The sequence below is a fragment of the Chiloscyllium plagiosum genome, unplaced genomic scaffold (assembly GCF_037043375.1).
Source record: "Chiloscyllium plagiosum isolate Xiang-an unplaced genomic scaffold, Cpla_swu_hap1 HiC_scaffold_1, whole genome shotgun sequence".
NCBI lineage: Eukaryota > Metazoa > Chordata > Chondrichthyes > Orectolobiformes > Hemiscylliidae > Chiloscyllium > Chiloscyllium plagiosum.
The window spans coordinates 18,306,822-18,330,800 of record NW_028270139.1 but is presented as its reverse complement, the minus strand read 5'-3'; the positions used below and the strand labels follow the sequence as shown (position 1 = coordinate 18,330,800).

The following is a 23,979-nucleotide window of genomic DNA, read 5'->3' as shown; positions in this document are numbered from 1 at the left end:
CAGTTTAGGATCTGTGAATTACCTGGCGTAAAGATGTTGGAAAAAGTTTAAATTTTGATCCTAGCTGGGTGGTGCCTTAAAGCTGGGAAAGGGGTTTTTGACCGTGGTTTTGGAGTAGGACACTAGCTGATCCTTTTGATGCTAGAAATAGGATTCAATTAGATTTCAGGTAAGAAGGTTGAGGGGAAAAATTGAAATGTGTAAAACAAATGTCAATGTTTACTAATTAACCTGCTCAGAAATGTTATTACACACCTGTGGAGTAGATGGGGCTTGAATCTGGGCCTCCTAGCTCAAGGTTGGGACACTATCACAAGAGCCCTTAAAAAATTTTTTAAATGCTTATGTAGAAGCTGTATGTCATTTGTCCTTTTCTTTCACAAAGAGGCTCTGATTGATCAGATATGAAAGGTATGAGTGACTGAGAATACTCTGGGTGGCTCTCCAGTTCAAAACTGATATAGGAAGTGTTGATTTTAGGGATTTGTGATCCCAGATACTGTACCCAATATAGACCGTTAATGATGTAGCAATTTTCTGATCGTTTCAGTTTGTTAAGAAGCAGTGTTTAGATATGATAAAGTATATGCTAGGTAAAGTATGCAGACATGACAGGTGAAACTGCTTCACTGATACTGAATCGGTCCTGTCGAATGGAGAATAGGTGGCCAGTGGTTTTGAAGTGGTGTCTTTCATAGTTCTTCCCTTTGGCTAAAATAGTACTGTCCTGCACTCTTCATTGAACCAGGGGTGATCTTCTGACTTGATGGTAATGGTAGAGAGGGGGATATGCCAAGCGTGGGGTTGCAGATTGTGTTGGTATATGATTCTGCTGCTGATGCCTGCACCCCTTCAAGGATGCCTAGTCTTCAGTTGCTGGATACGTTTGAAGTCAGTCACTTTTAGTGTGGTGATAATGCCACACAATATGATGCATTGTATTCTCAGTGTGAAGGCAGGACTTAATTTCCACAAGGAGTGTGTGCTGGTCCCTCTGGTGTGGACAAATGCATCTGCAGCAAGCAGATTGGTGAGGATGAGGTCTGGTACGTTTTCCAATTTATTTGTTCCCTCAGCAGACCTAATCTACCAGCAATGCCCTTTAAGCCTCTACCAGCTTGATTCCTAGTGCTGGTGTCAAACCACTCCCCCCAACCACAGTACATTCTGTGAGTTTGCCACTCTTGGTGCTTCCTCCAAACACCTTTCAAAATGGAGGAGCACTAATTCATCAGCTGAGGGAAAATGGTACATAATAATCAGCAAGAGGTTTCCTTTCCCATGCTTGTTCTGTGCCATGAGACTTCATGGTGCCTGGCGATGCTGTTGAGGACTCCCTAAGTATTTGCACATTTTTGAAAGCTTATGGACAAGTGGATCTTGTTTATCAGTGCACCCTTCCCAAATTGAATCATACCAATGTAAAGATTGGCTCCAGTTCTATTTTTCACCACCTAACTTTCCGGAATGAAGCAAAAGGAGATGCTTTTCAGAACACATTTATTTAGTCTGCAAATGTGATCACGTTTCTTGCCATCCATCATCGTTATTCTTCCTTCCCCACCCCCAACTCTTGCTTTGTCCTAGACTTCCTACATTGTTCTAGTGAACCTTGATGTAAATCAAGCTTAAAAAACAGGACTTAATTGTTGATTAGGCATTTTGCAATCTTCTAGCCTCAACACTGAGTTATAACTTTCAGAGAGCAATTTATGTTACCAATTTTGGACAGCAGTTATAGTAGTGATTCCCTTATTACCATTTACTCCTCCAAGACTCATCTTTTTGTTTCCTATTTGCTTTGCATTATTATCCCTTTTTTGAGTATTTGAAGTTTGCCTTCCTCTTTAGAGACCTTCCCTTTTGTTCTTTCTCACATATCCCATCTTCTTTCCATTTCTTTGTACTTGTCTAGCGCTTGTTACATTCCAATATTCCAAATTCAGAAAAAAGGGATCATCAAACAAAAATGTTAACGTAATGTGGAATTTGATGCTCCCTCCTAAGATAGTTTTGGAGGTAGATGGGACCCTATAATGGGATGGAGACTTGTTCTCTCAGTTAAAGCCAGGGCAAGAGGGTTGAGGATAGCCTCCCTGCTGGGAGGTGAGTTGAGGCCCTTAAGTTATTGTTTGAGGGCTTTGTTGCTCACTCTTTCTGTCATCTCTGATTTTTAACCTGTGCCTGGGAAGGGCCATGTTAGTGGGTAAATTGTAGTTAGATCCTGGGTGGGTGTTTGTGGCCACTTGGCAATTAATAATTCTCTTTGGCAACCTGTGTCCAATGGAAGGACAGAGAAGGAGAGAGATGTACGACCAATGCTAACACCAGTATTCTCAACCAAATCAACATTCCCAGCATTGAGGCACTGACCACGTTTGATTGGCTCTGATGAGCTGGGCACGTCGTCCACATGATCAACACAAGATTCCCTAAGCAGGTGCTCTACTCCCAGCTTTGAAACAGCAGGCAAGCCCCAGGTGGACAGAGGAAGTACTTCAGTGATACCCTCAAGCCTCACTGAGGAAATGCAGCTTTCCCATGAGCACCTGGAAATCACTGGCCCAAGACCATCCAAAATGGAGGAGAAGCAATCAGGAAGGCATTGACCACTAAGTGTAACAGAGCCTGTGGTAGCTGCGTCGGTCTGAACTTATGGACTCACCCTGAAAGTGGAAAAGAGTCATCCTTGTCTGTGAGGGACCGCCAATGATGATGATCAGTGTTATACTATTAATTATTAAGTTTTGCCAATTGTTTCTCCCACCACAGGTACTTGCTAACCTCTTCTGTGTTTCCATTGTTTTCTATTTTATTTGAGTTCTAACCTTTCCAACATTTTACTTTCTTGCACAATAGATGAAAGGGTGTCAAGGTAAACAGAAATGTGCATTTTAAATTACAATCAAATCAGCTATGATCTTATTCAGTGACTGAGCAGGTTCAAGGTCCTGAATGACCTGTTGCTAAGATGATAAAATGTAGGAGGTAATGATCCATTCAGCCCATCAGGTCTGTTCTGCTATTCAATGAGATCATGCGTGATCTGTTAAGCCTCACTTTATTTTCCTGTCTTTCCCAATAGCCCTTAATTCCCTTTTCAATTAAAAAATCAATCTCTCTCTTGAATATACATAACGGCTTAGTTTCAACAGCCCTTTGGGGTAAGGAATTCCACAGATTCGTGACCCTGTGAGAAAATAATTTTTTTTCTCATCTCTGTCCTAAGTATATAACTCTTTATTTCTAAAGCCATTCTGACTGTTTAATTATACTGTATTTCTAAATGCTCTGCTATTACATCTTTTAGAATAGTTGCTAAAATTTTCTTAACAGATTTTAACCTATTAGCGTATATCTACCTTTTTTTTGGTCTCCATCTATTTTAAATAAAGGTTTTATCTTAACTGTCTTCCAATCATCTGGGACTTCTCCAGAACATAAGTAAATTGCTACCAGTGCATCCACGACATAAGTAGTTACTTCCTTCAGTATCCTAGGATTTATCTCATCAAGTCCAGTGGATTTACCAGTCTTCAGCTTCATTAATTTCCTAGTACTTTTTCTGTAGAGATATATATTGTATTTATTTCCTGTCTCCTTTTACCACTGTTATTTTTAAATATTAGAATGTTATTGGTGTCGTCTTCTGTGAAGATTGATGCAAAGTATTTATTCAATTCCTCTGAAATTTCATTGTTCCCTATTATTATCTTCCCAGATTCATTCTCTCAGGGTTGTAGGTTCACTTTGGCTTCTCTCTTCCTTTGTATATATTTAAAGAAGTTCTAGCTGTCTGACTTTATTGATCTGTCTTGATCTACTTGCAAAGTTTACCCTCAAAGTTTATTTTCTTCCTCTTTATTACTTTTTTGATTGCCTATTGCTGGGTTTTAAAGTTTTCCAATCCTCTGGTTTACCACTAATATTTGTTGCATTGTACATTTTTTATTTCCATGTGATGCAATTCTTAACTAACTTAGTTAACTATGGTTGGCTTATTTCCTTCCTCTCAAACTGAAGCTAAATTCTAGTATGTTATGATCACTATTTCCTAGAGAAACCTTTACACTGATGCCATTTATTAAACTTGATTATACTTCACCAGATCCTAAACATCCTGAGTTCTGTTTGGATCCACAACATATTGTTCTAGGAAATTGTCTTGAGTACACTTTATGAATTCCTACTCATGGCAACTTTTGCTAAACTAACTATTCCAATGAACATGCATATGAAAGTCACCCATGATTAATGTACTGCCTTTGTTACATGCCCTCAATATCATATTTATTCTGTATCCCACCATACAGCTATTGTTAGGGAGACTGTAGACTCTTTCTACTAGTGTTTTCTTTCCCTTTTTATTTCTTACCTCCACCCTGTTGGATTCGATGTCTTCCAATCGAAAATCATTTCTAGCTATTGTGCTTATTTAATTGTATATCAATAATTCTAACACACTACTTTTTTCTTTCTTGCTCATCGTTTTGAAAAGTCACTTTCTCCTGAATATTTGGTTCTCAGTTTTGATGTCCTTATAACTATAGTGTCCATTATGCTATAAGATTGGCACCATTAACCTGCATTTGTGCTGTTGATACATTTATTTTCTTCCTAATATGTACATTTAAGTAAAGAACCATTAAATCACCCCCTGCAAGTTTTCTGTGTTTGTATACTCATGTCCATTCCTCGTGCACTCTGAGTATCAATATCCAAATGGCAACCCTAAAATGCTGCCATGTCTTCTTTCTTTTCTTTCTTTCCTTCTTTCCTCCTCCTTTCATTCTTTCCTTCTTTCTAATCTCCTGGTTATATTGGTGAGTCAGGGCTTTCTTGATTTGTCCTGGTTCACAATCCCAATCAAGAACCTCCGTTAACAAGGTCCACCTGGTTCTAATCAATACATGAAGACCTTACTTTTATTTGAATAACTACTCTCAATTCAACTTATTTCCTGGAACTCTCATCATTTGGAGGTTTGTGATATCTCTCTGCAATTGATCTCATTGCAGATCAGCCTTTATCCTCTCCCACTTACCTGTCATTCTGGAGCGTTTACTTCTTGTAGTAAATCATAGTTAAAGCACCTCTGTCCCCCTTTGCACCGAATTTCCACTTTGGGCCAAATTTCCAACAGCATGGTTTGCTGCAGCCCATACTGACCTTGCCCCTCTCCTAATTCATTTGTTTATAGATGCATGTTAATAGAATTTGTCTGTCACTTTATTTTCTTACCAAATTTGTTTCAGAATATCATGTACATTTGAATTTAAGAGCATTTTTTGTTATTTACAATGCGAGGAAAACTCAGTCAAATTTCAAGAGGGCCATACAATCTCCAAAGTAGTTTCCATTGTGATGTAGCTTCAGATTTAAGAAATTCATACAGCATAGCTAAACAAAAAACTGAGGGTGTGATCATTTATTCAGGGAATTTTGGAATTCTGGTGAAGGAGCTGGAAGACCTTGCAATCCTTTCTTCAGACTAGCAGTAGTGAAAATCCATCATTTGTGTCACAGCTACTGTGGTTTTCACTTTAAATGAAATTAGTAGTGAAGGATTAATTGTTGACATTGAGATTTTGATTGTTGGCCAACTGAAAATATTTTGGCATGATTTGTATTTCAAATTAATTACTTTTTGTTGTATAATCTGTTTACCTTGGATGAAGTATTAATTACTTAAAATACTTGCCATGACATTTATAATTGTCACTGAGTGTAGTTTATGTTTGCTGAAAAAGCAAAAAAAGGCATATCAAATGTTATTGCTAAGAATGTTGGAATGACCTTATGTTGCTGATGATGATTAAGCTACTGAGTAACTCCATAAGTTTTGACATGTTTTATAGCTTGCCCATAACAAGACGTGTCACAATATATAGCCTAGTGTTAAGCAATTTTCTAACATAAATAGGTACCCATGGTGAGATACAACTGAGCAGTTCAATACTTCATTGGTAAAATTCTGATCAAGATGCGTAGATGTAATATTAGTTGCACCTTATTTTGATTGTCCTTGGAGTGCACTTTTTAAAAGTCCTTGAATGGGACATTGAAGAGAGCGTCCAACGTGATATAAAGATGTAACTTATGTTCGATGGAAGAATTAGCAATGTAGTAATATTGATTTTATTTTACATGGAGAAGATTGTTAAGTATATTTCTGATAAAACTGAATATTTTGTAGGAAATAATCCTATGAACCTGGGATTTGTAGAATTGTAACAATTTAATTGTGCACTGCTTAGGAATTGTATCTGTGAGATTCCTGGTAGTTGATAAAGCATTGATAAAGTGAGTTATAACCATTTAAGTACATCATGAATATTTCTAGGATTATTGATTTCATCAAAACATTTCAGTAGAGTTTGGTTCAGTAAAGAAAAACACAAACAATCCGGAAAAATGTTTGTCTTTTATTCAGGATGCATTAATAGCAAATATTACAAACTGGTATGTCCCCTGGCCCTGATCCTAGGATCATTTAAATAAAAAAAGGTAACCATTGAACTAGTGGATGCATTATAATTTTCTAAAAAATCCTTGGGTTCTGGATAAGTGTCACAGGATTGGAAAACTACTAGTATGACCCTATTCAAAAGGTAAATGAGGCATCAAGTAGGCTCATTAGCCTAACATTTAATGTTGGAACAGTATTGGAATCAATGATTAAGGGTGTTATAGCAGAACATTTAGAAAATCATAATCTAATCAAGCAGAGTCAACATGGCTTCATGAAAAGGAAATAGTGTCTGATTAATTTATTAGTTTTTTTTTGAGGAAGCATCAACCAGATGATAGAGGGGAACCAGTAGAGGTGTTGTATTTGGACTTCGAGAAGGTGTTTGAAAAAGGTACCTTTAGAAGATTGAGGTATAAGTTAAAGAGTCTGTGGTGATGGAGTTCATATATTGGCATGCATAGAACATTAGCTAATGGGTTAGAAACAGCAAGTGAAGATAAGGAGTTCTTTTCAGGTTAGTGACCTGTAACCAGTGGTGTTCTACGGGGATCAGTGCTCGGACTGCAGCCATATATATGAAAGACTTCAATGAAGGAAGCGGACATGCTGTAGCTAGATTTGAAGATGACACAGACATAGGTGAAAACACATGTTGTGAGAGGGGTACAGCTTACAGAGGTGTTGATAGGTTATGTAAGTGGGTAAAAGGTTTGCAATTTGAGTACAATGTGGGAAAATGTGAAGTAGTATTATTTAAAAGGAGAAAAACTATAAAAAGCTGCAACACAAAGGAAAGGCTAATGGAATGTTTGCCTTAGTTCAAGGGGTTTTGAAGTATGGTTGGGGAAAGTGCGACTGCAACTGTACAAGATGCTAGTGAGACCACATTGGGAGTACCATGAGAGGTTTTGGTCCCCTTATTTAATAAACAGTATTATTTCATTGGGGACAGTTCAAAAAAGGTTAATTAGGATGATCCCTGATATGAAGGGATTATCCTTGTGAGCGAAAGCTAAACAGGTTAGGATTCTATTCACTGGAGTTTAGAAGAATGAGCAGTAATCTCATTGAAACATGTAGGCTTCTGAAAAGGCTTGACAAGGTAGATGTTGAGAGATGTTTCTCCTCATGGGAGAGCCTGTGATCAGAGGGAACAGCTCAGAATGAATAGGCAACTATTTATGACTAAAATGAGGAGAAATTTATTGTGAGGATTGAGAGTCTTTGGAACTCCTTACTACAGAGAGCTATGGGGTGGAGTCCTTGTGTGTATTTAAGGCAGAGACAAAGAAATCCTTGGTCAGTAGGGGAGTTGAGAGTTAAGGAGAAAGGGTGGAAAAATGGATGTGAGGAATGTCGGATCAGCCATGATCCTATTGCAAGGCAAAGCAGGCTTAAGAGGCTGAATGGCCTACTCCTGTTTCAATTCCTCATGGTCTTAATGCATTCAGAAATATCAAAACAATTTTAGGACAACGTCAGTTGGTAAGTAATAAATCATAAAAAATTAATACTTGTTAAACCAGTTACATTTTTTTAAAAAAAATCTCTGGTTTGAGTATACAATAGTGACCAAGTATATTTATCCATGTACATTCATACATTACAGCTTTACAGTTCTTGATGCAATTCTTTTCAAGAGTGCAGTGATTGTTACGTCCACAAAATATCATCCTTCACCTGCAATATCTCATAGATCGAACCTGGTCAATTGCAACTCTTAGGTTGAGAGCTGAATAGGAATGCCTTCTCTTTTGTGAATGGTGCAGTGGGATGTTTGAATGTCCATTTGAGTTCTAAATACAATTAACACCCGGAAATTTGGCAACTCTAACAGCACAAAACCTCCTCTGCATGTACTAAATTGTCCGCCTGGATCATGCATTCACATCTAGCATGAAGGTTGAAACCTCAAGTTTCTAACTCTGATTTGGGAATGACCTCAAATAACCCAAGCTATTATTCATGAATAATAATTAGTTGAAATTACAATAAAAGAACAATTTTTAATGTTCCTATCAATGGTTGAACACGGATTGTGATTTGCATATTTTCTACAGAATGATATTCTAAATTGGACAACTCTCTTGATTTTTCCTCATTTAATTAATTGGGATAAAAACCCACTGTGTTCCTGCCATAGACCAAAATGTAAAACATGGATGCATACAGCTGTCTGGGGCTCTTTCCAGTCAGCAGCTGGAGCATCAGTGGTTTTCAAATGCTTGTGTGAGGAACATTTTGATTTAGGAAAAAATAGCTGCAGAGACTCCAACCAGTGGCCAGTTGTTATAAAAAAAATGAATTAAATGAACAAATTTCAGAACGTCTTCAGTCACTGCTCAGGGAGGTAGAGATAGAACCTCCCTCTCCTGGAAGTGCATTCTCCCTTTCCTGGAAGTGCAACAGTTTACAAAACTGCACAAATTGTATGATGTTTATTGCGAAAGAACACACCTGCCCTCCTTGTATGTGGGAAACCAGCTTATTACAACTTTTGGGAGAGCATTACTATCCAACACCACTAGTTCAACTTCGACAGAACAGGGATTTTTAAGCTTTGGGTAGTGGTCTCATTTGGGTGAAGTTTTATTTTCGAGCTGTGCCATTAAAGTTAAATATAGGTAATGCTTTCACCTTTTTGTTTTGCAATAAGTAACATTTCTCAAAAACTAATGGATAGACTTCAATGAACCTTTGTACACACACTGTGGCCCTGATTAGTTTTTCATGCAGACTCAAATCCTGAAATATTTATGACATCTGTTACCATTGGGAGATGGACATGCTAACTTTTATTTGTTTAAAATGTTGAGTTGTTTTATTTAGAGTATTGTTGATCAATTTAGAATTTTATGAATTTGGTCCGTTGTTGTGTTGGAATTTCTCCCAGCTATCATAATGTGAATGAGGTTTTGGAGCAGCCTGAAGCCTTGTCAGTAAGATTGTAGTTCTTAAAAATCAATGAGGAGAAAGTGAGGTCTGCAGATGCTGGCGATCAGAGCTGAAAACATAAGCCCTTCTTCAGGAATCCTGAAGAAGGGCTTATGCCCGAAACGTCGATTCTCCTGTTCCCTGGATGCTGCCTGACCTGCTGCGCTTTTCCAGCAACACATTTTCAGCAGTTAAAAATCAATGAGGCAAGGGAACCTGTGTAATAGTAACAATGTTGAGCCAACAAAGGATGGCAGATATGCTGTTTACTGCGTGTCCTTGTTGTTTACGAGCTATATCCAAAGTTCCATTCTCTCCAGGGTGGATGTGTTCACAGTTTTCTCGACATAAGTTCTTTCCATTTCCATTGGATTTTATGTCAATATTTTAAAGGGATGAACGAACAAGCTTTTGATTGAAGATTGCGTATTTACTCAGTCAATGCAATGTATTCCATGAGGGTGACTATCAATGCACTAGATTGCACAAGGATTGGACTTAGTAGCAATAGTGAAAGAATATTTGGACAGGTTATAAATTGCTACATTTTCAGCATCTGACATTAAACGGACATGAAAGATGGTGTGATGAAGTGTGCTTGGCAAGACAAAAGTTGATGTGGGGCAGGGATGGAGGAGATGTAGATGAACTGGCAGCTGTATTCTGATCCAGTTAGGTTATTAAACCACATCCTGCACTGCATCCAATAGTAGGCTACAATACTGCAGCTGTTTACTTCCTCAACTCCTTTCAACCACATGTTTCCATTCATTGCATCAGGTTTCTTTCTCTCATTTTTGAGGAAAGGTATCACTCTCCTTCCCCTGGCTGCACGCAACAATATTTCAAGGGAAGTACTAACTCCAGGGCATTGGCCTTGTTGTTAGGGAATCATTGTTGATCGCATCCTAACTTCACCAAATTCAGTATTTGCGTTAGCTCTTTAAGAGATCAAACTGAGATCATGTCATACAGCTATGCAACATGCTTGCCACTCAGCTTGGAGGACTGCAACTAGGAATAGAACCAATCGATCATTCAATCAAATTGAAAGTAGAGAATTGGTCTTGTAAAGTTTCTTTATGGTTTTTGCGCACATAATTTCCCTGTCAGCACGTGGACCTCATTTTTGCATTCATATAATTGCCCGTGTAACTCTTTTTATATTTAATTACCCCATTTAACTATCTATTTAGAAATACAATGCAAATAAATGGGGACAGTAATCACTTTGGAAACTTCAATTTATACATCGAAGCAGATTGGAGTTTTAAATTGTGCTGACATCTATTGATTGTAATTGATCATGGGATAGCAATTGCTGAACAGTGAAAATTTGTGAAGTGGGAGTTACTTTATTTCTGAATCCAGCCTATGTACTTTAAGTAGACTTCTATTGTACTTTAAATCCCTGCTACTCTTTGAAATGAATTTCAGTAGCTGCTTATTTTTAATACAAGGATTTCTTCTCTCCAGTTCTGTACAAAATTGCTGACTGCTGAGATGTGATTTCCCACGTGCTGGTAACTCTTTGATATTTAAGTCTAGTAGCTATTCTTCGTCAATGTATATCAATTTTGAATACCTGTGGACTATTCAACTATCAAAAACAGTGTAGTGATGTTTGATCCTGACCCCACTACACAGCAATCAGTGGTAATTGAATAGTGATCGAGGGTTTTAAACCTAGCTGATATTTCTTGACTTCAGTGACACTAGCTAAAGTTTAGTTCAACACCTGGGTTCAATTTGCACCACTGTCCTAGGTTCAGTCCTAGTCTCAGGCGACTCTGTGTGCAGTTTTCACGTTCTCCATGTGTCCGCATGTGTTTCCTCCAAGTGTTCGGGTTTCCTCCTGCAGTCTAAAGAAGCGCAGATTAGATGGATTGGCCATGCTAAACTGCCCCATAATGTCCAGGGATGTGCAGGCTAGGTGGAATACCCAAGGGAAATTCAATGTTTCAGGGATAGGATAGGGGAGGTGAGTCTGGGTGGAATGCTCTCTGGAGGTGGCATGGACTCAATGGGCCAAATGGCCTGTTTCCACACTGTAGAGATTCTATGATTCTAAATTTGTTTTATCCAAACTCATTTCTTCAACAGGGCATAAACTTGACATTCGTCCTATATTTTACATACAGAATGCGTGTAATTTATATTGTAAGTGGCCACTTGGGTAGTCTACAAATCAATCAGATTCATCAGTTCGATTAAGATTCACCTTGATGTTTTTCCACTCATCCTGAGATTATTTCTTTATGCTTTGTTTTCCACCCAAAAACCAAACAGAATGAGAACTAATTTCTATATCAGAACATGGTGTATTCCAGAATTGTTTATGATTTGTGAAATTAATTTACTTAAAGCACAAGATACTGCTAATATATATTTCATTCAAGGTTCTTTCAGGGCCTGCTGTTGCTGAGTATTGAGCAATATTCAATTCTTGTGCATTATCAGCAAGAGCCAAGAAGAATTTCCTCCATGCTCTGTTATACTTAGAACAGCAATTCTATTCAGTCAAAGTTGGCTCGGAAATAGCTCAGTACATAAATATTGTATGATGGAATCAGAACTTTATTCAAATCAGGAATGCATTTTCTGAGGTTGATTGTTTAGGAAAATGTTTGGGTTCTGTCAAAATTCAGTAAACTAAATGTATCTCGGGAGATCAGAGAACGCTGCAATTTGATGTCTTTGCAGCAGCGAGTTCAGAATTTTAGAGATGTTGATCACTAAGATTGTTCAATGGTTAACCATGTTCTTTCCTTATTACTGCACACAGGCCAAGAATACAATTTCCTCAAGATGGAACCTGGTGAAGTAAACTCCCTTGGGGAAGCATATGACTTCAACAGTATTATGCACTATGCTAGGAACACCTTCTCAAGGTTGGAGTCAAAGGTTACATCTCTTTGACTTTTACATTTTGTCAGTTTCTAGATTACAATGAAACTTTATCTCTGGATTAATGCTAGTTCAGGGTTCTACAGTGTATATTGAGATTATTCATTTTCCTGTCTCTCTTTCTAATTGATATTTGATGTGTAAAATGACTTAATATGTAGGAGGTTGAGACTAGAATAACCATTTGCTTTAAAACCTTTTTACTTGACTGCAGGAATAAAAATGTCTGAAAATAATTTAAATATAATTAGGTTGCTCTCAATTGCCAGACAGTACAACTTTGATGTTTCAGGATCAGAAACAATCTGTAATGTGTAATATTTATCAAGAACAGATATACTTGGAAAAGAAAAGTAAAGTAGTTATAAACAGTCCACATTTTTGATGCATATTGTGCTAGCTGATTTCAGATAGATGACAGCTGGGATGTACAATTAATCTTCATAATCCTGAGTTTAGGATAGTGAAATCTGTTTTATATCATCATTCAATGTTCATAGTGTAAAAGGTGGTGACAATTCTAATTTTCAGGGTTCTAGTTACAATCAGCGAACCACTCTTCTCCTTACTGATTCATTCAGGAAGATTTTGAGTTTGTTCATTTCGAAGTATTAATAAAAGATTGCTTGGGCAAGGAGGCCTAGGCTCAAAATATGCAAAAGATTAAGGTCCAGAATTTACAAAATAGCACTCGCAAAATAGGAGCTCTGCAAGATGAGAATGATGTTAGTGCATCACGGGAGTTTCTTCTGTCTTCATAAATGTGTTGGTGGACCCTATATCTATAATGCACTGATACCATACAAATGGTCCAAGTGTGCTAGCTCATAAAATCTATGTCTGACAGTGCTGTAAGACTTCTTGTTGCTGTTAATTTATTTCAAGTTTAAAACTGCACAGGGCAAAAAAACAAAACGTCTACTTCTCTGAAGTGTCCTTCTAGTCTTAAAAAGGTAATATTCTAGCTTTATTAAATTCAGGCCTGGCCAGGTGAAACTCTTTCTTTTTGGACAATTTTCCTCTGGTCCTGTGAATTATGATATTTCAAAATCTGTGATGAGTTTACTGAAACATCTCAGAATATGAAGCGTGCTTATAGAAAGGTAAGTTATTATTGAAAGAGTATGTGATTACATATAATTTCTTAAAATGATGTTTCACAGGGTGGCACGGTGGCTCAGTGGTTAGCGCTGCTGCCTCACAGCATCAGGGACCGGGTTTGATTCCTGCCCTGTGTGGAGTTTGCGCATTCTCCCTGTATCTGTGTGGGTTTCCTCCCACAGTCCAAAGATGTGCAGGTCAGGTGAATTGGTCATGCTAAATTGCTCATAGTGTTAGGTGCATTAGTCAGAGGGAAATGGATCTGGGTGGGTTACTCTATGGAGGGTCAGTGTGGACTTGTTGGGCTGAAGAGCCTGTTTCCACACTGTAGGGAATCGAATCTAAAAAAAAACATGTTCTGTTGTAATAAATATTGTTGTTGTTTGCTTATTATTTTGATTGCCAATTTCTTACTTTCGTTTCATGCTGAAGGATTAACATGTTCCTGGACTACATGATACCCTTTAGTACTTAGCAAAAATTGCCATTATTTACATGTAGACTGCAGTCGTTCAAGATCAATGAGCATTTCGCTAGAATTGGTTATCATAGCTGAACGTTTTTCTCATTCTATCTAAAATCTGACATATATAGACTTCCAGCATTGTTTCCAGACTCTGATCAGAAGCAGGAACTCTAGCAGTTCAATAGATTAAGAATCGATCTGATCGTGATGAATTGGAATTGAATGTAGTCAGGCAAAACTATAATTGAATAATAGGCTGCCTTTTAAAGAAAAGCATTTGGCTACATCAAAGGTATATTCCCACAGAGGAAAGATAGGGTAAGCAATTCCAGATCTCGTTGAATGACGAAACAAAGTCAAGATTAAGATGAAGAAGAAAGAGCTTGCTTTTGACAGATGTCAGGTAGATAATGCAACCAAGAACCAGCTAAAATATAGAAGATTCAAAGAGGCAAGTAGAAAAATCAAAGTGGAACAAAGAGCATGAGAAGAGGCTGGCAGCATATGTAAAAGAGAATCCAAAAGGCAGGTGGCATGGTAGCTCAGTGGTTTGGGGACTTGGGTTCAACTCTACATCGGGTGACTGTCAGTGTGGAGTTTGCCCTGGGTGGTCTAGTTCTTCCCACAGTCCAAAGGCGTACAGATTAGGTGGATTGACCATGCTAAATTGTCCATAGTGTCCAGGGGTGTGCAGGTTGGTGGATTAGCCATAGAAAATGCAGGATTACTAGGATAGGGTGGCTGGGTGGGACACTGTTCGGAGGGTTGGAGTGACTCAATGGGCTGAATGGTCTGCTTCCACACTGTAGAGATTCTATGATTCTTTTCAAACCAGGGAAAATGTAACCACCTATTTCCTGTTTTGTTGGGATCAACTAACTCACCATAGTCTCAACATCAAAATTGAAATGTTGTTATTTATTTACAAAATTTAGATAATATAATCACATGACACTTTATAGTGAAATATTATGTAGTTAAATGTTCAGGATTCCATGAGAAATTTAAAGAAAGGAGATTTTCCCTACCCCTCCTCTCCCATTCAGAAACACATATGAAGTGAACTGAAGATATTGTCTTATGAAGTGACAGTTCTTTCTTTTTCTTAGAGGAATGTTTCTGGATACTATTCTCCCTGGACGTGATGAGAATGGCGTAAGACCTGCCATTGGACAGCGTGCACGTTTAAGTAAAGGAGACATTGCACAGGCAAGGAAGCTGTATAGATGTCCAGGTATTATGCTGCACACATGGGGATTTGGTCTTAGCGTACTAGGACAAATTAAAGACAGAAGGGACTGTGATTAATTTCAAAATATAACTCAGTGATATGAGAATAATGTTACAAAGCAGTGGAAATCACTATTCTTGCAGTGATGATGTGAACACATATATCAATGATATGCTTTATACTGTTAACTGTCAGCAAAGTGTTGACAAAATCTTATATCAATGTACAACATGATATAAGACTAGATTGTACTCTATCTGCAATTACCTGAGCTCTTTTTGCCTCTCGGTGCTTTGTTTAAATCTAAAGCTTTTTAACAAATTCTCAGCTGTTGAAAATTATACTAAGAAACCACAAACCTGATTAGATGCAATCAGACACACTTGCAACTGTAAATGATGAATTGGTTTTCCCAAGTGAGTCAGCATAAGAAATGTTTGAGTTTGTAAGTATCCCACCAATTTCACATGAAGATACGCTGATTGTGGATGACCAGTGTCTTGAACATGACGTGGCAACCCCAATCCCACATGCCGATCTAGTGATCAAGCACATTCTGACTAAAGCAGGTGGAAATGACGGTTTGATTTATCGCAGAGTTCAGTACAATTCTGGCTTAGAGCCACTTGCATGTGCTATGTAGTGTAGTATGATGGTGCTTCAATTAAATTGACTTGGAATTAGTTTATGTTACTTGCTGCTTGTCAAATGCTGAGTGTTGTGTAGTACTTCTTCATTAAGATAAGATCTCTAAATGTATGTAGATACACATCAGAAATATATTGATAATGGTTAAGAGACAAAACTCTGGTTTTCAAAATTCTGAAATTCATTGTTCTTTGCTGTTCTACTGTTTTTATATGGACTGGTCCATCAGATGTGAGTGCATCATGAATACAAGGATCTACAAATTATGGCATCATTAACACAATTATTTATTGAAAGCCAGATGGAAGAAAGCATTAATATGAAATTGAAAAATATGAGTTTAAACCATTGAAACATGATGGTTGGAATTTTGTTGCATTGTACAATGTCTTACTAGAAGTGAGAATTCAGCTTGTGGGCAGGATGGTTGATCATATGGAGTCATGAATTTGCTACCCAATTACATATTCATGGATGAAGTGCCCATCAGTTTTGCAATGGGGTCTGGTAAGAAGCTGGTTTTCCCTTCCATTACCTCTTGGGATCAACGATCTGGATGCCATACCGGAAGGGTGCTTGGACAGGCAGCCATTCCCTGCAATTCAGCAGCACCAGTCTGGCAGTGTGAATGGATGTCCTGAGGCTATAGCTGCTACTAGGGCCTTTTGATACTCACCCCAAATAGGATAACTACAACAGCTGCTAATATCTGAACATTATCCCCACATGTCCCAGGATAACTACAACTGCTGCTACCATCTGCTATTTCGGAGTGATGTCTCTGAGTAGGTGAGTGATGGCATTATGAAGCTCTGTAGCTTTAACTGAGAACTATTGATAAATTTAGCCAAGATGTCTGCATTCCAGAAATTATCCTGTGGTTTTGTTGCTTCTCCCAAAAGAACTTATTTGTTTGTTTTGCTGATGGAAGTCTCCACTGCTATGAAGAATCAACCAACTCTTTCTATGGCGTGCATGGCACTTGGCATTAATGGCTGGGTAAACTTGGTGGTGGTGAGACATTTTCCCACCACAACACGAGCATGGAGCAATGACAGTGATTGCTCCCTTTTCTCACTGTTCGAACTGCGCTTGATGTGACTGATGTAAGGTCCAGTTTGGATTGCAAGATTTCTAATAAGGTTTTATCCAGACCCACATGATGCGTTGCCTTTTGAGTTCACCCCTCTGTGTTTGATTTTGACAATAATCAGCAAGGCGAAACAGATCACTTAAATAGGAATTAATAATCTCTAATTTCACAGAATATATTGCACCATAAGAATTGAAGCATTAATAGCTACTTCATGTTTAGTAACCTTGTCAATCCCATATCTAATCAATATGACGTTGGCACTGTTGCAAATTATGTACAGCGGTACACTAACCTGAACCTTGTTGGGCTTCTCTACAAAGCCAGTAGTGATTTGGAATCAATTTGAATTGGAGTGACAATTGATTCACTGCATGCTTAGTCAAGCCCCACCATGTGGTGTAGGCGATTGTGAAGAGGTAACACGGTTTTGATCATCCTGAGTACTTCTAGTCAGCTGTCATTAAACTTTGGGTCTGAGTAGACACTCAGGTTATTGCTGTGGACATTTTCTCATGTGTATTCTGCTGGGCCTTTATCAGTGGCAGCTAGGGTCCTCATAATATAATTATCACGATTGGGATCTGGACGTTGATGTCGAAAGAGAACTGGATGTGACAGTAGTGCAAGCTAATGAGCATTCATTAACAATGTGCACAATTTACAAGGACACAGTTAAATGAGACTCCATTAGAACCTGTTCTGTCAGTCCAGCTACATTATGACTATGGTAAAAATGGGCTGTCACTTTTCGATTTCGGCCATCTGATTTTAATAATTGGTCCCTCTTGTGAACTAGAATGGTTTTAAAATAATAAAGGATGACATAAATTGGCTGCCGTGGTCAAATGACCCATTTAATCCAATGCATAAACTCACCAATGTAAAAGATTTGGTCTGATCTGAAATTAAAATGTCATCAAAATAACTAAGACCAATCATTAAGATCTGTATTTGATTTTTGCTTTACCATTTTTGGAAGATTCACAGATTAAGATGAAAGGCACCTGACAAGGATGTAGTTTGGACAAAAACTCTAAAGTAAGTCATAGGAACACACTAAGGAACTGTGCTTCAGGGAACAGCTTTTGGGGCAAAGCAAAGAGAAAAAAGGTGAATTGCTACCAGTTGAACAAGAAAGCTTGCTCTCCCATGTTTTTCCCAGCTTCTCAAAGCAGCGCCTTGCGATGGAGCAAATTGGAGAAACATTAATTCACTAAGAATTTTAGGATATCTACCAATATTGCTATTGTTGTGGGGAGAAGAGACATCAATTAATCATGATCCCAAGTTAAAATCTTGCACATTAAGAACTCTAAGATTTTTTTAAAACTGTCTATTTTTTATTTCTTTTTGTATTAGACATTAGATTAGATTCGATTAGATTCCCTACAGTATGGAAACAGGCCCTTCAGCCCAACAAGTCCACAATGACCCTCCGAAGAATAACCCACCCAGACCCATTTCCCTCTGACTAATGCACCTAACACTATGGGCAATTTTAGTATGACCAGTGCACCTGACCTGCACATCTTTGGACTGTGGGAGAAAACCAGAGCACCCAGAGGAAACCCGCACAGACACGGAGAATGTGCAAACTCCACACAAACAGTCACCTGAGGCTGGAACCGAAGCTGGGACCCTGGTGCTGTGAGGCAGCAGTGTTAATGTGTGTGTAATTCCTCTTTCACTCAGGGAAAACTCTGTGATTGGCTCCTTAATTTTGACCAATACTACATTTTAATTGAATTATGATGCAGTTAGTACTAAAAAGGATTTAAAATGTTTTTTGTGACCAATTGAGGGTGGTGAAAAGAGGAAAGCCTATTCACCTGGTCACAACAGCAGTGAGCTCATATACAGTCATAGAGATGTATAGTACAGAAACAGACCCTTCCGTTCAACTCGTCCATGCTGACCAGATATCCTAAATCAATCTCATCGCATTTGGCCCATATCCCTCTAACCCTTCCTATTCATATATCGATCCAGATGTTTTTTAAAGCTACCACTTCCTCTGGTAGCTACTACAATAGCCTTGAGATTTTTTTAATGAATCATTTCCTCTATCTTTATTGCATGGAATGGTATTTGGAAAAGAGTTTTTTTTTTTTTAGATTACATTACAGTGTGGAAACAGGCCCTTCGGCCCAACAAGTCCACACCGACCCGCCGAAGCGAACCCACCCATACCCCTACCCCTACATTTACCCCTTACCTAACACTACGGGCAATTTAGCATGGCCAATTCACCTGGCCCTGCACATCTTTGGACTGTGGGAGGAAACCGGAGCACCCGGAGGAAACCCACGCAGACACGGGGAGAACGTGCAATCTCCACACAGTAGTCGCCTGAGGCGGGAATTGAACCCGGGTCTCTTGCGCTGCGAGGCAACAGTGCTAACCACTGTGCCACCGTGCCGTCAAACAAAAACAAAAGCAATCTCATTGTTATGATTCAACTCTGTCACTTTAAGGATAATGGGGAGGAACTCACAATAACCAATGTTGTGCACCCTAATCTTCTGCAAGCGCTGGAGCAGAAATGTTGAGGAGCAGGGTCATTCTGTGCCTTTTGTGGTATTTGAGGGTGGTTCACAGTTTGAAGGTTTCCCAAACAGCACTTTTTACGGATGGGAAGTAAAGCGGTAAAACTTATTTCACTAATTCAAGGTTCTGTCAGGGAAACAGCATTTGAAGTATCTGTGAGCTTTGCTTCTTCCTCAGACTAGTTCAAGCGAGCACACGTCATGTTGGTATACTTGGCAATGAAGGTGGAACTGGTTGTACTTCTGGTGGGTGATGTGCATAACATCTGAAATCTGAACAGGAGTCGATCAGATTACCTACTCTAATATTCAACAGGATTGTGGTTCTTCTTTCTACCCATTTGCCATGCCCCTAGATTCCTTGCCACCACAAAGTCTATCTCTGCCTCAAATATATTTGATGATGGGTCATCCACAATCCTTCAGAGGTAGAGAAATCAAATACTTGACTTTTTTTTGTGAAGAAATTTTGCTCCATTTCAGTCCTCACTGATTGGCTGTCGTCCTGAAACCGGGTTCCTATATTTCCGATTCACCAAGCAGGAGAAATAATATCAGAGTTTTTTCTATTAAGTCCCTTCGGAACCAGGAGAGTTGTTGGTGAGTTGTTGCTGTGAAACTTATAGATCATAACACCACTGTCACTCTGTTGGTGGTGAAGAAAGTGATTGCAAAGATGATGGGTCAGAAGCAGTCAATCGAGTGGGTTGCTTTGTACTATATGATGAGAATCTTCGCGTGTTGTTGAAGCTGTACTCATCCAGGCAGGTGGGAGTATTCTATCTCAGTCCTGGCTTATGCATTTAGTGGGAAGGCTTTAGGAAGTGAGTTATGGAAAGATTTCCTTGCCTTTGACCTGCACTTATAGCCATCTGGCAAAATTCAGATTTTGGTCAGTGATTAGCCACAGGATGTCAGTAGTGGACGTTAATACCATTAAATGCCATGAGGACATGGTTAAATTATGTTTCATTTGAGATGGCCACTTGTGCGGCATGAATGTCACTTGCCACTTATTATCCAAAGGCCGGATACTATCCAGATTTGGCTGAATATAGTTATGACCGCTTCACTATTTGAGGGGACACAAATGATACTGAACATGATGCAATCGTTGGTGAACTACCCCATTTCTAACCTTATAATGGAGGGAGCATTTTTGGTGAAGCGGTGGGCCTAGTTACTACCGCAAGGAATCACGAGAGCCATGTTGATCTATAAAAAAATGTCTTCCTTATTGCTACATCTGATTGCAAACAGTGGAGATGTTGCCTTGATTCCCACTGACTTCAGTTTTGTCTGGGTTCATGGAGTGATATTTGGTCAGACGTTGCCTTGACATTGAAGGCAGTCACCATCAACTCACCTCCATTGTCCAGCTGTTTTGTCCATATTTGCACTCAGCTATAATTAGGTCAGGAGCGGAGTGGCCTTTGTGGAATTGAAACTGAGCATCAGTGAACAAATTATTGCTGAACAAGCACCATTTGATAGCACTAGGAGAAAGTGAGGACTGCAGATGCTGGAGATCAGAGCTGAAAATGTGTTGCTGAAAAAGCGCAGCAGGTCAGGCAGCATCCAAGGAGCAGGAGAATCGACATTTCGAGCATAAGCCCTTCTTCAGGGCTTATGCCCGAAATGTCGATTCTCCTGCTCTTTGGATGCTGCCTGACTGCTGCGCTTTTCCAGCAACATGTTTTTCAGCCCATTTGATAGCACTGTCAAGGGTCCTCCCATCTCTTGCCTGATGATTGTGATGGGGTGCTAATTGGTTAGGTTGGATTTGTCCTATTTCTGTGGGTAGGACATACCCTGTCATTTTGCACATTGCTGGGTGGCTGCCAATTTTGTGGGTCAATTGAAACAGCTTGGCAGCTCGCGTGGCCAGTTCTGCAGTGCAATTGTTCATTATTGTTGGAGTGTTTTCAGGGTCCATAGCCTGTTATCCAGCTCCTGCAGCCATTTTTTGATATCACATGAATGAACTGTGGAGGTGATAGCCTGATGGCACTGTTATTGGACTATTAACTGACAGACCGAGATAATGTTCTGGGGTGCCCCGGCAGATGGTGGAATTTGAAATTTGAACTCAAACAAAAAAATCTAGAATTAAGAGTTTAATGATGGCCATGAATTTATGCAGGAGATCCAATCCGGCCAGTTACTGTCCCATCTATCCACACCCAATCATCAGTAATATGATGAATGGTGTCATCATTGGTGCCATCAAACAGCACTTGCTCAGTAATAACCTACCCACTGGCCCTCAATTTGGTTTCCACTAGCACCACTCAGCTCCTGACCTCATTACAGCCTTGGTGGCAACACAGACAAAAGAGCTAAGTTCCAGAGGTGATACTGACTGCCATTGACATCTAGGCCACATTTTACCAGATGTGACATCAAGCAGTCCTAGCAAAACTAGAATCAATGGGGATCGGGAAAAACTCTGTGCTAGTTGGAGTTATATCTGGCACAAAGGAAGATAATTGTGGTCATTGGAGATCAAAATCATTCCAGCTGCAGGAGTTCCTCAGGGTAATATCCTCGGTCTAACCAGCTTCAGCTAATTCATCGACGTTTCATCCATCATGTGTTAAGAAGTAGGGATGTTTGCTGATTGAGCATGTCCAAATGCAGAAAGACCTGGACAATACCTAGGCTTAAACTGAAAAGTGGCACATAATATTCATGCTACACAAATGCCAGGCAATGACCATTTCTAACAAGAGAGAATCTAACCATCATCCTTGACTGGTATTACCATCACTGTTTCACCACTGTCAACATCCTGGAGTCACCATTGATCAGAAACTCAGCTGAACTGGCATTGAAAATAAGTGGCTTTTAGAGAAGGTCGAGACTAGAAATACCTTGGCAAGTAATGCATCTCCTGACTTCCAAAGCCTGTCCACCATTTACAAGGCACAAGTCAAGAGTGTAAAGGAATATGCCCCACTTGCGTGGATGAATGCAATTCCAACAATGAAGACACTTGACACCATTCCAGGACAAAGCAGTCTGGCACCGCATCCAGTCCCTTCATTGCTGACGGTCATTAGCAGCAGTGTATACAAACTGCAGGATGCACTGCAGAAATTTTTCAAATCTCGTTTGACAGCACATTCCAAGCCCATGACCACTTTCATCTTGAAGAATAAGGACAGCTTTATATTTCTGCTCTTTCATTGTCACTGGATCAGAATCCTGGAATTCCCTCCCAAATGACGTTATGGATCAACCTACAGCGTGTGGATTGTAGTGGTTCAGGAATAACCACATCTTCTCAAGGGCAACTAGAGATGGGCAATCATGAGGGTAAGGATGTCGGGAGGAGGCCAAGATGAATTAAAATTGACATTTCTGGACAAAGCAGAGTTTCAGCTTTGAATTTTACACTGATATGCTGAGCTCACCCACTGTTGGCATTAGGGATATTTGAGGAGCCTTCTTTTCGTATGGGTGGTGGTTTGGCTGCCATTGTTGAATGTGGCAGGTCCGTTTGGCTTGGATCTGGTCAGTTGAGGGATCGGTTAGCTCTGTTTGTCATATACTGTTCACACTGTTAGACATGGAAGTAGTCTTTTGTAGCTTAAGAAGGATGACACACGATTTTAAGTTTGCTTGATTCTGCTTCTGGCATACCATCCTCCTGCTTTGTATCAGGATTTGTACCCTAGCTTGATAGTAATAGTAGAGTGGAGGATGTACCAAATCATGAGTCTACATATTGTAGTTTAATACAATTATACTGCTGCTGACAGCCCATGGCATCTCACAGATGCCCAGATTTGGATAGCTTGTTCAAATTCATTCCTTTTGGTTTTCACTGTATTTCAATGCAACTGATGCGGATGAGATGAGAAGAAATTTCCTCACTCAGAGAGGTGAGCCTGTGGAATTTACTACTACAGAAAGTAATTGAGGTCACAATATTGTTTTATTTCCAGGAATAGGTATCATAGAATCACTGAATAGAATCATAGAATCCCTACAATGTGGAAACAAGACATTTGGCCCAAAAAGTCCACACTGACCCTCCGATGAGTAACCCACCCAGACCCATTTCCCTACCCTAGTACTCTAAATTTACCCCTAACTAATGCAACTAACCTACACATCCCTGAATACTATGGGTAATTTGGCATGTTCAGTTCACTTAACCTGCACGTCTTTGGACTGTAGGAGGAAACCAGAGGAAAATGTATAAACTCCACACAGGCAGTTGCCCAAGGCTGGAATCGAAACCAGGTCCTTGACGCTGTGAGGCAGCAGTGCTCACCATGCTGCCCCAAAGGTAGATGCAGTTCTTATGGCTAAAGAGGTCAAGGGGTATAGAGGGGAGTGTAGGATTAGTGTATTGAGCTTGATGATCAGCCACAATCGTAATGTATGGCACAGCAGGCTTGAGGGGTCTGATGACCTACTCCTGCTCCTATCCTCTATATTTCTAAGTGAATGGCTTGCTAAACTATCCAAGAGGGTATTTAAACCCATTGCTGTGGGTCTGAAGTCCGATTTAGGTCAGACCAGGTTATATTCGAATTAAAACAGAAATTGCTCCTGAAACTCAGTAAA

The 23,979-nt window shown here is 39.4% G+C and overlaps 1 protein-coding gene across 4 annotated transcripts in view; it reads left to right on the top strand.

Annotated features, from left to right (window-relative positions):
- The window catches only part of tll1 (tolloid-like 1), a 345,702-nt gene that overhangs the window by 180,410 nt on the left and 141,313 nt on the right, over positions 1–23,979 (top strand). For all 4 annotated transcript variants that reach the window (XM_087978135.1, XM_043698500.2, XM_087978181.1 and 1 more), the window contains 2 exons: positions 12,192–12,297; positions 14,990–15,114. In XM_087978135.1, the coding sequence (XP_087834261.1) occupies positions 12,192–12,297; positions 14,990–15,114 (231 nt within the window). The remainder of the gene's footprint in view (positions 1–12,191; positions 12,298–14,989; positions 15,115–23,979) is intronic.